Genomic DNA, 14,581 nt, shown 5'->3' on the forward strand with positions numbered 1-14,581 from the left:
CCTTGGCTCCCATCTGGGTCATGTGGGAGGTAACCAGTTGATGTTACATTGTTTCTCTCTTTCATTCTCTCTCTCTCCCCCCCTTCCTCCCTTCCACTCTATCTAAAAAATAATCAATAGAAAAATATCCTCAGGTGAGGATTAACAAAGTGGCTGTATCAGTCTGCTCCTCCTCATATGTGACAGTTTTCATTGTCAAATCTACACACCTGGCCAGTGTGGCTCAGTGGTTGAGCATCAACCCATGCACCAAGAGGTCACTGGTTCGATTCCTGGCCAGGGCACATGCCCAGGTTGTGGGCCCGATCCCCAGTGGGGGGCATGTAGGAGGCAGCCAATCGATGTTCTCTCTCATCAATGTCTCTATCTCTCTTTCCCTCTCCCTTCCTCTCTCTCTAAAATTAATAAAGAAAAATAATTTTGAAAAAAAATCTGTTACATGATAGGTGTTGTGAGGTTGTACAGTGCACAACCTGAACATTCGTATGTGAGAAGCTAGAGCTCAAATACCTTTCCATATGCTTATTTTTTTAAATGACTGTTTAAGTCTTTTGCCTGTTTTATTAAGTTGTTTGTCTTTCTTACTGATTTGTAGTTATTTTTTATATATTCTGGATAATAGTTCTTTGTTGGTTAAATTTATTGCAAATATTCTCCCCAAATCTTAGCTTGCCTTTTTACTCTCTTATGGTGTCTTTTTTGTTGTTGTTGTTGTTACTCCTCACCTGAGGATATATTAGATAGAGTGGAAAGAAGGGAGGGAAAGAGAGGAGAGAAACATTCATGTGAGAGAGACACATCAGTTGGTTGCCTCCCACATAACCTTGACCTGAGCCGGGAATCGAACCTGCAACCCAGGTACATGCCCTTGACTGGAATCGAAATCACAACCCTTCAGTCCACACACCGACACTCTGACGGCTGAGCCAAACTGGTCAGGGCTTATGGTGTTTTTGGTTGGAGCTGTGTCTAATACACAGGGTAACTTTATACAAATTACAAGAAGGCTTCCTCTCTGATGGCTCTGCAAGTGCAGCAGCAGCTCGACTTTACCAAATGTTCTGACCTTTAATATAACCAAATGGATCACCTTTTCCCTTTATTTAGTCAAATTTATAACATTATTTTTCCTTTCCTTTATAGAAAGATTAGTGCTTCTTGTGTTCTCTTTAAAAAGGCTCATTATCCCAATGTCATGAAGATATATGTCTTTATTATCTTGTAAAAGCTTTACAGTTTGGACTTGAACATCAAGATGTGTCTTTCTTTAATATTTCCAATAACTAGTTCCCAAATGTAATGCACACCATGTAGTATGTTATGCACAGCCTCTGCTGAGGTGAGATAATACAGAGCCCTCACCACCATTTCAGCAAGTTCCTCTGGCTCAGTACATCACATTCCCCTTGTCTTTGCTCTCAGGTTGGCTGCTTTAGGTTTCTGGGTGGCTTTGTGATTCCCTTAGCCTTCCCTGAGGGGGTGTAGAGGGCAGAAGGGGCCACACTGTAAAATATGCACACTTTTGCCCTTTCCTCTTTCTCGTCGTCCATCTTGCTAGTAATTGGACATTTCCCCCATTTTGCAAAGAGAATAGTTCCACCTACTCTTAACATTTTTTTTAACCTTTAATTTTGAAAGGATTTCAGACTTAAAAAATATTGCAACCACAGCACAAAAAATTCCTGTGGACCCTACACGCAGATTCACCAAGGTTAGCATCTTACATAACCACAGTGCCATGATCAAAACCAGCAAATCAATATTGACACATTACTATTGGGTAATTTACAGATGTCCAATTTCTGACAAATGTTCAACGTCCCCTTTCTGACCCAGGATCCAATCCAGGACTGCATGTTTGCATCTCGTTTTCATGTTTCCCTCCTTTAGTGTAGAACTTCAGCTTTTCCTGTCTTTCAGGACCATAACACTTTGGAAGAGTACCCTCAAGTTGTCTTGTCCAGCACCCCTCATTGTAGGTTGGTTTCCTGTTTCCTCTTAAGTTCAGGTTATGCAGGTTTCTGAGATGTGATATTGTGCCCTTCTCAGTACATCATGTCATTGGATGCACCATATCACTTAGTGCTGGGGATGTTGTCTATCATTTGCTTAGGAGACCTCCATGTTTCTCAGTTGTGAAGGGAATACTCTGAGACTCTATGTATATCTTGTTTCGCATCATATCGTTGTGTTGTTGTTAATCCTCACCTGACTATATTTTTTCCATTGATTTTTAGAGAGCGTGAAAGGGAGGGAGGGGCAGAGAGAGAAAAACAGCGATGTGAGAGAGACACACTGATTGGCTACCTCCTGCATGCCGACTGGGGCAGGGGATCGAACCTGCGACCTAGGTATGTGCCCTTGACTGGGAATCGAACCCATGGTCCTTTAGTGCATGGGCAGATGCTCTAACCACTGAGCAACACCGGCCAGGGCTCTCATCATATTTTTTCCCACTAATTTTAGCATACATCAATCATTCTGGCTTGAAATGTTTATTACTGTGATGTTTGACAAATGGCAATTTTCTACCTCTATTATTCCTTCTACATTTATTAGTTGGAATTTGAATGTAAGGAAGAGTTTCTATCTATCTATCTATCTATCTATCTATCTATCTATCTATCTATCATCTATATATATAAATCAGTATAGATTTTGGGATTCATATTCTAAAGGTTATCATCTACTATTATCTTTACTTTGTTGCTCAAATTGCCCCTGACTTGGCTACTAGAAACCCCTGCTGTCCTTTTGACACGTCCCCATCACTTTGAGCACTTCCTTACTTTGTGGCTCTGTGAGGTAATCCAGGATCATCTTGTATTTTTCATACTTCAGCCCTAGAATCAGCCATTTCCCCATGAATCCCTGATTCTTTTACTGAAGAGTGGTATTCATTGGAATGGACCCTGTGCGCTCACTGTTCACATCTACCTCCAAGCACTTGTCAATGTTCTTGCTCAAACAATGACTTTCCTATTAAAAGAATAATGTTTTCTCACTACCTTGCTCTGATATCTTTAAAATACAGCTTCTACCCTTAAGAACTCATCATTAAGCAGTTAAAAAGACATGTATCCAATATATATTAAAGCAATGTGATAAAGGAAGAAAACTTTTATTGTAGACATACTATGTATGAACCATTGTTTAGTCATTTTGTCAGTTGCCTCTTGTCACAAAATTGCTGCATAGCAAACAGTCACAGAAACTCAGTTTGCATTTGTTGTTCACACATTCGGGTGGTTAACTAGGTGGCTCTGCTGACTTCTCTTGGGCTTGCTCACACATTGAAGGACTAGCTGGTTATCAGTTTATCTAGTTAGCATTTGTGGGATGGCTGGGGCAGCTCAGCTCTGCTAAATTTATCTTTTGTTCCTCCAGCAGGCTAGCCCAAGCATGTTCTCCTGGTTACAGCAGAGCTGCAAGGACACAAGTGGAGATACTATGAAAGAAAAGCTACAGCTGGACAGTAGTTAAAGTGGTAAAAACAAATTTAATTCAGTACTGTTGCAATAAGGGAAAAGAGACCTCAGTATAGAACTGGGCGCAACTCCAAATACAGCATGAGCAAGAGGGAATCTATAACCAGGGAGCAGGGTAGGGGTCAATGGATGAAAAATTACTAAGAGAAAACATCAGGGATAACAGGATCTGGCTGAACTAACCTAACAGGATTCTTTGCTGAAGACAGGCTGGGTGACAAGATCAATCTCAAAGCCAATGCTGCATATTTTAGATTATATAGCACCCCACTCCTGGTGCCCATTTCTGTATCACTTGCCCATTCTGTTCCTTTGGCCTAGAATGCCTTTTCTTCTATCTCCGTCCTCTCCAGCAAAAACTTTATCTTATCCTTTAAGCACAACTCAAATTCACCTTCTGTTAGTGATTGTCCCTCCTCAATGTTCTCACAGAATTTTGTACATAAAGCTATTATTATAAAGACAATACACGTCTTTACAGCTTGCTAGACTGGGACCTCCTTCAGGTGAGAGATCAAATTTTTTTCCTTTCTTTGCAATCATGGGGTTAGCATAATGTTTGTACAATAAATATCTGATGAATGAATGGGGGTGAATGTATCGATGAAAGCCACATGTGGAAAGAAGAGGAGAAAATGTAGAAGCTGGAGGCAGAAGCTGACTTTGTAGTTGGTTACTCAACTGAGTAGATGTTTTTCAGAAAATGGCTAAAAGACTCTCGAAGATGAAGACAGATAGTCAAAGCCAAAATGCAGGGAGGACTCACCTGCCCATTTACCTACTTGACAGTGAGAGTGATTATAGGACCCATAGCTTCTAGAGAATCAGGCAGGAAGCTCCCTATGTGAGGGCAGGGACTGGGGCTTTTCAGCAGAGACCTGCAGCTTTGCCCTTTGGAACAGAATTCCCAGGTGCTGCCTGATTTCCTTGGTCCTGGCCCCGTAGATGATGGGGTTGACCAGACATGGGAGCAGCAAGTAGAAGGCGCTGAGCAAGTTGTGTACATCCTGGGAGGCAGTGCGGGCCACACGGTAGACGATGGATGAGGACATGGTAGAGGAGTAGACGGTAAAGATGACCAGCAGATGGGAGCCACAGGTATTCAGGGCCTTGGAACGTGCTCTGCCTGATGAAATTCGAAATGCGGCATAGATGATGCGAGAGTAGGAGACTCCAAGTAGCAGCATGTCCAGGACTCTGTTGAAGATGCGAAGAGTAAGCCCCACAGTCTTGTTTAGGGAGATGTCCCCACAGGAGAGCCTCATCAGGGCCATGTGCTCACAGGCAAAGTGGTGGATCTTATCTGAGCGACAGAAGTGAACCCGGGAGGCCAGCCCCACCACTGGAGAAACAATGCCTATACTCCTGACAACTGCCACCCCCACCAGGCCAGCCAGCAACCGGCCTGTCACTATCTCAGGGTAGCGGAGTGGGTTGCAGATGGCAACATAGCGATCCAGGGCCATGACCAGGAGGATGCTGCAGTCAAAGGCAATGAGGAAGTAGATGCAGAACATCTGGACCAGACAGTGAGCTAGGGAGATGCGGTTGAAGCGGGTGGAGAAGCTGAACAGCATGGGGGGCACCACGGTGGTGGTGGCACAGATGTTGACAGCCAGGAGCAGGGCGATGAGCTGGTACATGGGCTGGTGCAGGCTCCGTTGGGCCACCACAGTGTGGATGACCAGGGCATTGGCAGAGACAATCATCAGGTAGAGACTGAGGAAGGGGAGCACCAGGAATGCGCGGGTTTCCTGCAGCCCCGGGAAGCCCACTAGGAGGAAGCTGGTGTAGGACAAGTTGGAGCTGCTTTTGCTCCAAGCTGACATCTTCCCTGGGGAGCAGGATGGCTCTGGGAAGACAAGAGGGGCAGGAGCCTGGTTTTTGTATCTTAGTCCCTACCAGGGCCTGCCCCAGCCTTACCAGGCTTTGATCTCCATGAGTCTCCAATATTCTTAGGGAAAAAATGAGAAGTTAAGTGATATATATATATTTTAATTATTATTTTTTTTATTTACTTTTTTGGTATGTGCCCCTAGTGGGAACCGAACCCAGGACTCTCTGGTCCGCAGGCCGACGCTCCAACCGCTAAGCCAAACCGGCCAGGGCTAAGTGTCATATTTTAATGAGAAATGTATCTTTCAACAAACCTTTGCCTGTGTTTCAAATAACTCCCTCAGGGTAGATTTTGGATGTAGAATTGTTAGGTCAAATGATATGAACATTTTTGAGAGTGCCAAGTAGATTTCCAAGAAATTTGTATCAATCTTGTCACTGAATCACTGGTGCTAATATTAAATTGCCATGATTAAAAAAAGTATTTTAGTAATTTGATGGTTGAAAAATATCTCATTTTATTTTATTTATTTATTATTATTATTTTTTTATTCTCGCTCGAGGATATTTTTGCATTTATCTTCAGATAGAGCGGGAGAGGAGAAGGAGGAAGAGAGAGAGAGAAACATTGACTGGTTGCCACCCGCACAACCTCATCTGGGGCTGGGGACGAACTGCAACCGAGGTTTGTGCCCTCAGTGGGAATCAAACCTGGGCCTTTCTGGTCTGCAGGCCAATGCTCTAACCGCTGAGCCAAACCCGCCAGGGCTCATTTTATTTTATTTTATGTTTTGTATTAAATGTATTGCAGTGATATTGGTTAATAGGACCATGTAGGTTTCAAATGTACATTTTTGTGATATAAGATCATTGCAGTGTGTGCCCACCATTTTAACTTGCATGTTCTTTGTGAATTTTCTGTTTATGTACTTTCCCATGTACAACTGGGGACTGTTTCTCTCAGCAATTTAAATATTAAAGCCATTATCCCTTTTTATCCATTAAAACAGATTTTACAAATCATGTTACTATTTTAATTTTGTTTATGTTATTAAAAATAAGAGTTTTAAATTTATAAAATTAAATCTATTGATATTATTTATTGGTTTCAAGCTTAGTAAGTCCTTCTTCATTCAAAGATCATAAAGATAGTATACTATATTTGTTCTTTATAATATAGTATGCTTTTTTATGTTAAGTTTTGAGCCACATGAAATTCAATTTGATATGTGACATGAAATGATCATCTAACTTGATATTTCCCCCCAAATTGCTAAATAATTGTTTTTTTCCATTCATCTATTTTTTTTTTTTTTTTATCCTCACCCGAGGACATTTTTCCATTTTTTGTTCAGATAGAGCGGGAGGGAGAGAGAGGAAGAGAGAGAGAGAGAGAAACATCGATGTGAAGGGACACATCGAGTGGCTGCCACCCGCACGACCAACCAGGGCCGGGGACAAACTGCAACCGACGTACGTGCCCTTACCGGGAACCGAACCCGGGTCTCTCTGTACCGCAGGCCGACGCTCCAACCGCTGAGCCAAACCGGCCAGGGCCATTCATCTATTTTTTAATTAATTTATTTTTGCTACAGATGTTTCTCCTTTTACCCCCTGGACACCCTCCTCCCTATCCCCCCTCCCCCTCCCCCCCAAGCATTGTTGTCTATGTCTATTGGTTACGCATACATGCATATGAATTCTTTGGTTCATCTCATCCATCTCCCCACTCCCCTCCTCTGAGCTTGGTCAGTCTGAACTGTACTCCTTTCTATGTCTCTGGGTCTATTTTGTTCATTAGCCTTTTCTGTTCATTATATTCCACAAATAAGTGAGATCATGTGGTACAGTGATACCTCGGTTCTCGAACGCCTTGACTTTCGACCAAATCGATATTCGACCAGGAGATTCGAGAAACTTTTGTCTTGGAATCCGAACAAATATTTGGAACTCGAACTTCCGAGATGAGCCGAGTTGAGCCGAATGGCGTTCATTCGGCCCAGCGCGCCTTGCTTGCGTCATCAGTGTGAGTGCAGAGAGAGTCACGCTTTGTGGAGAGAGTCACGCTTTACACTGAATTTAACCCTTAGACATGGGTCCAAAGAAAGCCAGAAGTGGTAATGCAGACAAAGGTAAGCGGAAAGCTGTGAGAACAACTATTGAGCTGAAGAAAGAAATCATTGCCAAATATGAACAGGGCACACGTGTTTCGGATCTGTCTGCTGAGTATGGCGTGCCAAAATCAACCATCTCTACTTTCCTTAAGAATAAAGCTGTTTTTCTACATATTATATACAAGTTAGGCCAGTAAATAGGCATTTTCTGGGGCTTGGAACGAATTAATCCAGTTTCCATTATTTCCTATTGGTTTCATTGCTTCGGTTCTCGAACAATTTGGTTCTCGACCGTCCTCCTGGAACGAATAATTCGAGAACCGAGGTATCACTGTATTTGTCTTTCTTTGACTGGCTTATTTCTCTTAGCATAATACTCTTCAGGTCCCTCCATGTCATCTCAAAAAATAAGAGATCCATTTTTCTTACAGCTAAATAATTGTTTTTGTTCCATTTTCTCTACTGCTTTGTGTTACTATCTTTATCATAGATTAAGTTCTCATATGTGATGGGGTTGTTTTATAGGTAGTGATGTTCTCTTTGCTCTTGTGCCAATACCATATTATTATTAGTAGTATTAATTTTATTTTAATCCTCACCTGAGGATATGTTTGTAAGGACAGAAACCAGGCTTTTCTTTTTTGTTATGATTTTTCCACAGTTTATAAGAAGCACTTGGTAATTAAATGCGGAGATTGCTGACATCTCCACATTCAAACCAACTTTCTACTCAAACAATAAATAGCTAAGGGCTGTGCTTTCCTCCACTCCCCCTCCCTGCTGTTTTAACAACTCTGGGATAATTCACACTGAAGAGTGTCTGATAAATGGAAAGTTCTCTTCCCCTCCCCTTCAAACAAATCTCTCTTTTGGAACTTCTGTAACCCCTTCAGATGAGACTCCCCCTTTTCACACTCTGTAACTTCTTTGCTCCAAAGCATATTTTACATACTAGAGAAGATGCTGATAAAAACATCTCCTTAATGCCACTGCCAACTGTCTCCTGGAAAGCAAACAAACTGTAACTTCTCAAGACAATCCGTGGCATCTGCTCAACTTTAACACAATCCCTTCCCTGCCCCAATTGCCCTTTACTCCCTAAAGCCATCAATAAAAGTGCAATTCTCTTTCTTCCCTGCCCTTGTATTGCTGGTCAGTGCATGGGTCCTTTCCCTACTATGGGGAAAGTAAAATAAACTTCCTCCCTTTTCTCTCCCTCTTCTCTCTGTTGTGAATTCTTTTTTTTTTTTTTTTTATCCTCACCTGAGGACATTTTTCCATTTTTTGTTCAGATAGAGTGGGAGGGAGAGAGAGGAAGAGAGAGAGAGAGAAACATCAATGAGAAAGGGACACATCAAGTGGCTGCCACCCTCACGACCAACCAGGGCTGGGGACAAACTGCAACTGAGGTACGCGCTCCTAGTGGGAACTGAACCTGGGTCTCTCTGGATTGCAGGCCGATGCTCTAACCGCTGAGCAAAACTGGCCAGAGCTGTGGTGAATTCTTTCACAAACCCACGTCACTGGCCAAACCCTAACAATGTTTATTGATTTTAGAGAGAGAGAAAGAGAGAAACATCGATGTGAGAGAGAAACATTGATCCGTTGCCTCCTGGACAGTCGTCCCTCTCCACTTCGCACTTCGACTTTCGCGGGTTTACTCTATCGCGGTTATTTCAAATACTACACTACGTATATAAATAAAGAATCCTACTTCGTGGAAATTCATTTATCTTGGTAGTTTCTGGAACTGATTAACTGCAATAAACGAGGGCTGACTCTACATGCCCCAAATGGGGATTGATCCTGCAACCTAGGTATGTGCCCTGACTGGGAATCAAACCTGCAACCTTTTTGGTGTACAGGTCTATGCTCCAACAAACTAAGCCACCTGGCTGAACAATACCATATTATTTTGAAAATAAAAGCTCTTCTGAGATATAATTCACATACTATACAATTAACCCATTTAAAGTGTACAATTCAATGTTTTTTTTTTAGTAAATTCAGAGTTGTACGACTGTCATCACAATCAACATTGTTACCACCCCAAATAGAAATCCTGTACCCATTTGTAGTAGTTCCCCATTTCTCCCAGTTCCCTTAGCACTATACAACCAACCACTAATCTACTTTCTGTGTCAGTGGATTTGCCTACTTTAGAAATTCTTATACATGGAGTCATAGAATATGTGGCCATTTATGGCTGGCTTCTTTCACTTAGCATACTGTTTTTAAGGTTCATTCATGCTATAACATGTATCAGTATGCCATTCCTTTTTAATGACTGAATAATATTCCTTTGTATAGATATATCACATTTTAATGATCCACTCATCAGTTGATGGATATTTGAGTTGTTTCCACTGTTTGGCTATTATTAAAAATGCTACCTAGGAGTGAAATTGTTGGGTACATATGATCAAATCCACAGCCTGGGTATGTGCCCTAATTGGGAATCCAACTGGCAAACTGTCTTTTTTTTTTTTATCCTCACCCGAGGACATTTTTGCATTCATCTTCAGATAGAGTGGAAGGGAGAGAGGGAGGAAGAGAGCAGAGAGAAACATCGATGTGATAGAGACACATTGAGTGGCTGCCACCCACATGACCCCAACCGGGGCCGGGGACAAACTGCAACCAAGGCACGCACCCTCAGAGGAAACTGAAGCCCGGGACTCTCTGGTTCACAGGCCGACACTCTAACCACTGAACCAAACCGGCCAGGGCCCAACTGGCAGACTTTCAGTGCATGAACCAATGCTCAACCAACTGAGCTACACAGCCCAGGGCTATATTTCTAATGACATCTGTACAGGTGTTTTTGTTAAAAAAACATTTTCGTTATTCTCAAGTTTTATTCTTCCAACCATTGGAATCATTTTGCCAATTTTCAAAAATAATCTCATTGTGATTTTTATAAATTGGGATTTCATTAAACCTATGAAGTAATTAATCTGTGGAGGATTGACATCTTGACATTCAGTCTTCCCATCCAGTATCAGAGTATGGTTCTCTGAGTTTTGAAGTCCCAGTTTAGATCCCTTCGTAGTTCCTTAGTTTTATTTGTATAGGTCCATGACAGCAAGCACTCTGTTCATCTAGGTCATGATTCCATTCCAGGGACCTGATACAGAACTTGACACATAGGAGACACTCAGTATTTGATGAATAATGAATAGGTCTCCCACATTTCTTGTTAAGTTTATTCCTAGACATTTTGCTATTTGTTACCATTGAGAATACAATAATTTTCTGTCATATTTTTTAATTGGCAGCAATCTTATATAAGAAAGTTATTGATTTAGTACATTATATAATGCCACTTTTAATATTTTCTTTTTAGCAGAAAAAACTTCAGTTGATCTTATTGGGCATTCAAAGGAGAATTATCCTCTCTTCTTTTACCTTTAAAAAAATAAGTGGACTTTTATTTGTTTTGTATTTTATTTCATAAACCAGAACTTGTAGAACAATGTTAACAAGTAGTAAGAAAAGGTATATTTATTTTTTCCTCCATTTTATTATAACTTTTTTCCCCCTCTATTAAGGATATGTTGCTCATTGGTTTGAGATAGATATTCTTTTTCACATTAATAAAATATTCTCTTGTTACTAGTTTTCAATAATGAAAAAAAATCAGGAATTTGTGTTTAATGTTTTCAAATGCTTTTTTGGGCATCATCTGTAATGAGCCAATGCTTTTAAAATTTGACCTGTTGATACATGGATATATTACATAGTGATTATACTTTTAAATTTTGCTGAAATTAGCTTGCTACTATTTTAGTGAGTATAAATCTATAGATTTCTTTTGGAAAATTTTTTATGAGGTTTTGGTATCACAGTTATGACAGCTTCATAATGAATTAACTCAATTTTCTTTTAAATTTGTGTTTTCTAGAATAGTTTTTATAGGAAAGGAATTATTCATCCCCTGAAGGTTTTGGAAAAACTAAACAATAAAACAGCCTGTGCACAGACCTAGTTTGGGTGATAATTATTTGGTAATGTTTTCTGATTTCTTTCATGGCAATTAATCTACTCAGGTTTTAATCTCTTCTCAAGTAAACTTGGAAAATTACATCCTTTGGTAATTTGCCCATTTCATAAAGAATTTAAAATGCATTAGCATAGACTCCTACAGAGTGCTCTGCGTCTCAGTGGGCAATTAAATACTTTAACCTAAAGAATGAATCTGTAAACTGGTGCTATGTTGAATCATGCTCCAACCAGCTCCTATCAACTCACTATGGAGTAAGAACTGTAGTCCTTAATGGCGTGTGAAACCCTATATACACACTCACTAAAACACTCAGTGACACACACTGGGATCCATAAATACACCTACTTCTGGAGGAGTGGTTCTACCACAGAGTGAATCCCACAACAAAAACATGGCACCTCTCCTCACTCCACAGACATCAAAAACCCAGAAGTGGAGGATTAGGGTCTCAGAAACGTAGGCTATGAGAGAGGGACTTTCTGTATGCATCTCCAGATGGGAACTGCCTACTTCCCAGAGTCTGGAGCGCAGTGATCCCTCACTGTCCAGCTCAGGGCAGATGGGTGCCTCCTCGGGTCCCCTTTGGGCCTCTGTGGTCAGAAGTCACAAGTTCACAAGCACGTACGCAGAGGACCGTAGAGGTCATCTTGTTCAGCTCTGTCCCTGGTACGAATGCCCTCAGCCTGCACAGCTGCTCACTGCTCTGTCTTAGGCCTCAGGTTCCACAAGCCTGTGCCTTCACCTGAACACCTCTCCTCCCCTGGGCCTGCCCTCTCTCCTTGTGTAGTGTCTTCCCGGTGGTCCCAGCTCTGCCCTCTGTTGACTCTGAGAGACAGTTGTCTTCCTGGGGTTGTTTTGATAGGAAGGAGCAGAAGGAAAGCTAACGCCTTTCTGAAGGCCTACCACGTCTGGGCTCTGTGAGGAACTTTCACAGACGGCTTCCCCCTTGCTAGTGGCCAGAGCGTCTCTACGAGGCAGACATTACAACTGAGAGTCCGACAGATAAAGTCATCCTTTATTTGTTCCTTCAACATATTTTTTGAATCTATCATGTACCCAGCGAGGCGCTGGGGCTTCATGGGTATCAGATGTGGTTTCCTGCCCAACATACCCAGAGTCCAGCAGGGAGGACCAGAGTGCCTCAGCGCCCCGGGGCGCGGCTCCTCAGGGAGAGGGGGTTTAACCTGAGTAGAAGTTCGAGTCAGCTAGAGAAAGGAAATGGGGTGCAAGTAGGCAAATGACACAGCGCCAAGAACTGATGGGGGCAGGATTAGAACCCTCGCACTGTCACCACACCCGAGGTGGACCCCTGGGCTTGGTATAAGTGATGTGGAAGAAAATGATCAGAAACAACAAGACGAGAGAGTAGAAATGAGAGGGTGAACTAAACTTTTGCTGATTTTCCACTGTTGATGAGACTCAGTTTCAAAAGGGAGAGCTATAGGTTAGGCTTAGAATAGGATTTCCTTCTGAGAAGACCCGTAGCTGGGGCAGCGGGGCCATTTGTATGGACTGGGGTGGTGGCACGATTGCCCAGAAGAGGAGGTGACAGGCAGGGGTAGAGGCCAGGCCACCCTTCTTCCTTGTGCCTGCCCCGCTCATCCCCTACTCCAGCCACGACCTCCTTGGTAAAAGCCTCCCTCCAGCGCCCTCCGCCCTCCCGGCTGCCTCCCCGACAAGAACTCATACTCACAGTCAGGCCCGAGCAGAGAGAACAAGCGGGGCTCCCTCAGTGCAGTTAAGCGCACCCCTACTCCTCCCCCGGGGAGCCCAGGCTCAGGGTGAGCCAATGGGCAGTGCCCTGAGTCTACTCCTGGGTCTCCTGGGACATGCCCAGGACAGCCGAGAGCCGGCTCCTGACGTCCGGGCCACGCCCTTCCTCCTGGTCTAGCTGCCGGGGTCTCTGTTCTGGAGCTAAAGGGGAAACAACCAGTACAAACGGGGTGGGGTGGGGGGATTCAGACCTCACATCCCAAACTCGGCTGTAGCCCGCCCCAGGGGCAGCTCGGCCAAAACAGGGAGGGTCAGGGAGCGGACTGCAGGGTGTTGGTCAGTCCAGCAGGCAGACTCTAGGTGTCAGTAATGAAGAATAAAGCGTTTCAAGGAAGTGAAACTTTAAAAAAATATCCTCACCCTAGGGTATTTTTCCATTTATTTTCAGATAGAGTGGGAGGGAGGGAGGAAGGGAGAAGTGGACGAGAGAGAGGGACATCCATGTGAGAGAGACATATCGATCGGCTGCCTCCTGCAGGACCCTGACCAGGGCCAGGACTGAACCGAAACCGACCAACATGCCCTGGACTGGAAGTGACCCCGAGATTCTTTGGTCTTCCACCGAAGCTCTGATTGCTGAGCCAAACTGGCCAGAGCAGGAAGTAAAACTTTTATTGAGCACCTGCTATGGGGGGATTTTTGAAGGATCAGTGGTACTTATATAACGTTTATGGGAGAAAAGGAGGAACTGGAAGCAGAATGAGGTTGTGTGAGGGCCTGTTGAAGTGAGGATATTATCAACCCATTTTTGAGGTGGGCCATCTAGGGTCAGAGACTTTAGGTGACTTGTCCAGGGTCACTCAGCAGATCTGTGGCAATGCTGCAATGGGACATCTGATTCCATCTGACTCTCTCCACTTCACGCTGTCTGTCTTCTGTCTTCACTGCTCTGGACCCAGTGGAGGAGTCTATGCAGAGCAGGGAAGGCTTCATGGAGGAGGGGACATTTGAGCCAGGCTTAGGTCTAGAAAGAGCCACAGAAGCAGAGGAGGAGGGCCTGTAATGGCTGAGGTTGAGGCTTGACAGGAGGGGCAGGAATGATGATGATGGTGGGCATGGGCTGCATGGTTGGTCCCAAAGCCTTAGAAGTGGGGAAGGGTAGGAACCAATCAAGATTTCATGGTTTGGAGCCCAGGCCAACCACCCCCACCCCAGGACATCTGCTTGGGCTTGCTTCAGCCCTGGGTAGCTCCGGCAAAACTTTCCTTCTCACTGGGTTCCTCGGACCCCTCCAGCTTGGCCACACCCCGCCCTCCAGCAGGATGGGGCCTGGACCTGTGGCTGATGGATGGTCCCCACAGGACCATGCAGCTCTTGCTGGACACAACATTCAGTCTGCTCACACCCTGGCCAATGCAGACCTC

The 14,581-nt window shown here is 43.5% G+C and overlaps 1 protein-coding gene across 1 annotated transcript; it reads right to left on the bottom strand.

The window, feature by feature from the left end:
- Window positions 1-4,312: 4,312 nt before the first annotated feature.
- On the bottom strand, window positions 4,313-5,317 carry LOC118627501 (olfactory receptor 52K1-like). Its single transcript, XM_036257679.1, has one exon. It carries the CDS (start codon window positions 5,315-5,317, stop codon window positions 4,313-4,315), a length of 1,005 nt encoding a protein of 334 aa, XP_036113572.1.
- Between the last annotated feature and the right edge of the window lie 9,264 nt (window positions 5,318-14,581).

The sequence above is a fragment of the Molossus molossus genome, unplaced genomic scaffold (assembly GCF_014108415.1).
Source record: "Molossus molossus isolate mMolMol1 unplaced genomic scaffold, mMolMol1.p scaffold_m16_p_13, whole genome shotgun sequence".
In the NCBI taxonomy this organism is placed as follows: Eukaryota; Metazoa; Chordata; class Mammalia; order Chiroptera; family Molossidae; genus Molossus; species Molossus molossus.

Excerpts from the sequence above, each read along its gene's own strand:
- LOC118627501 (XM_036257679.1), bottom strand. The coding sequence starts at position 5,317 with ATGTCAGCTTGGAGCAAAAGCAGCTCCAACTTGTCCTACACCAGCTTC.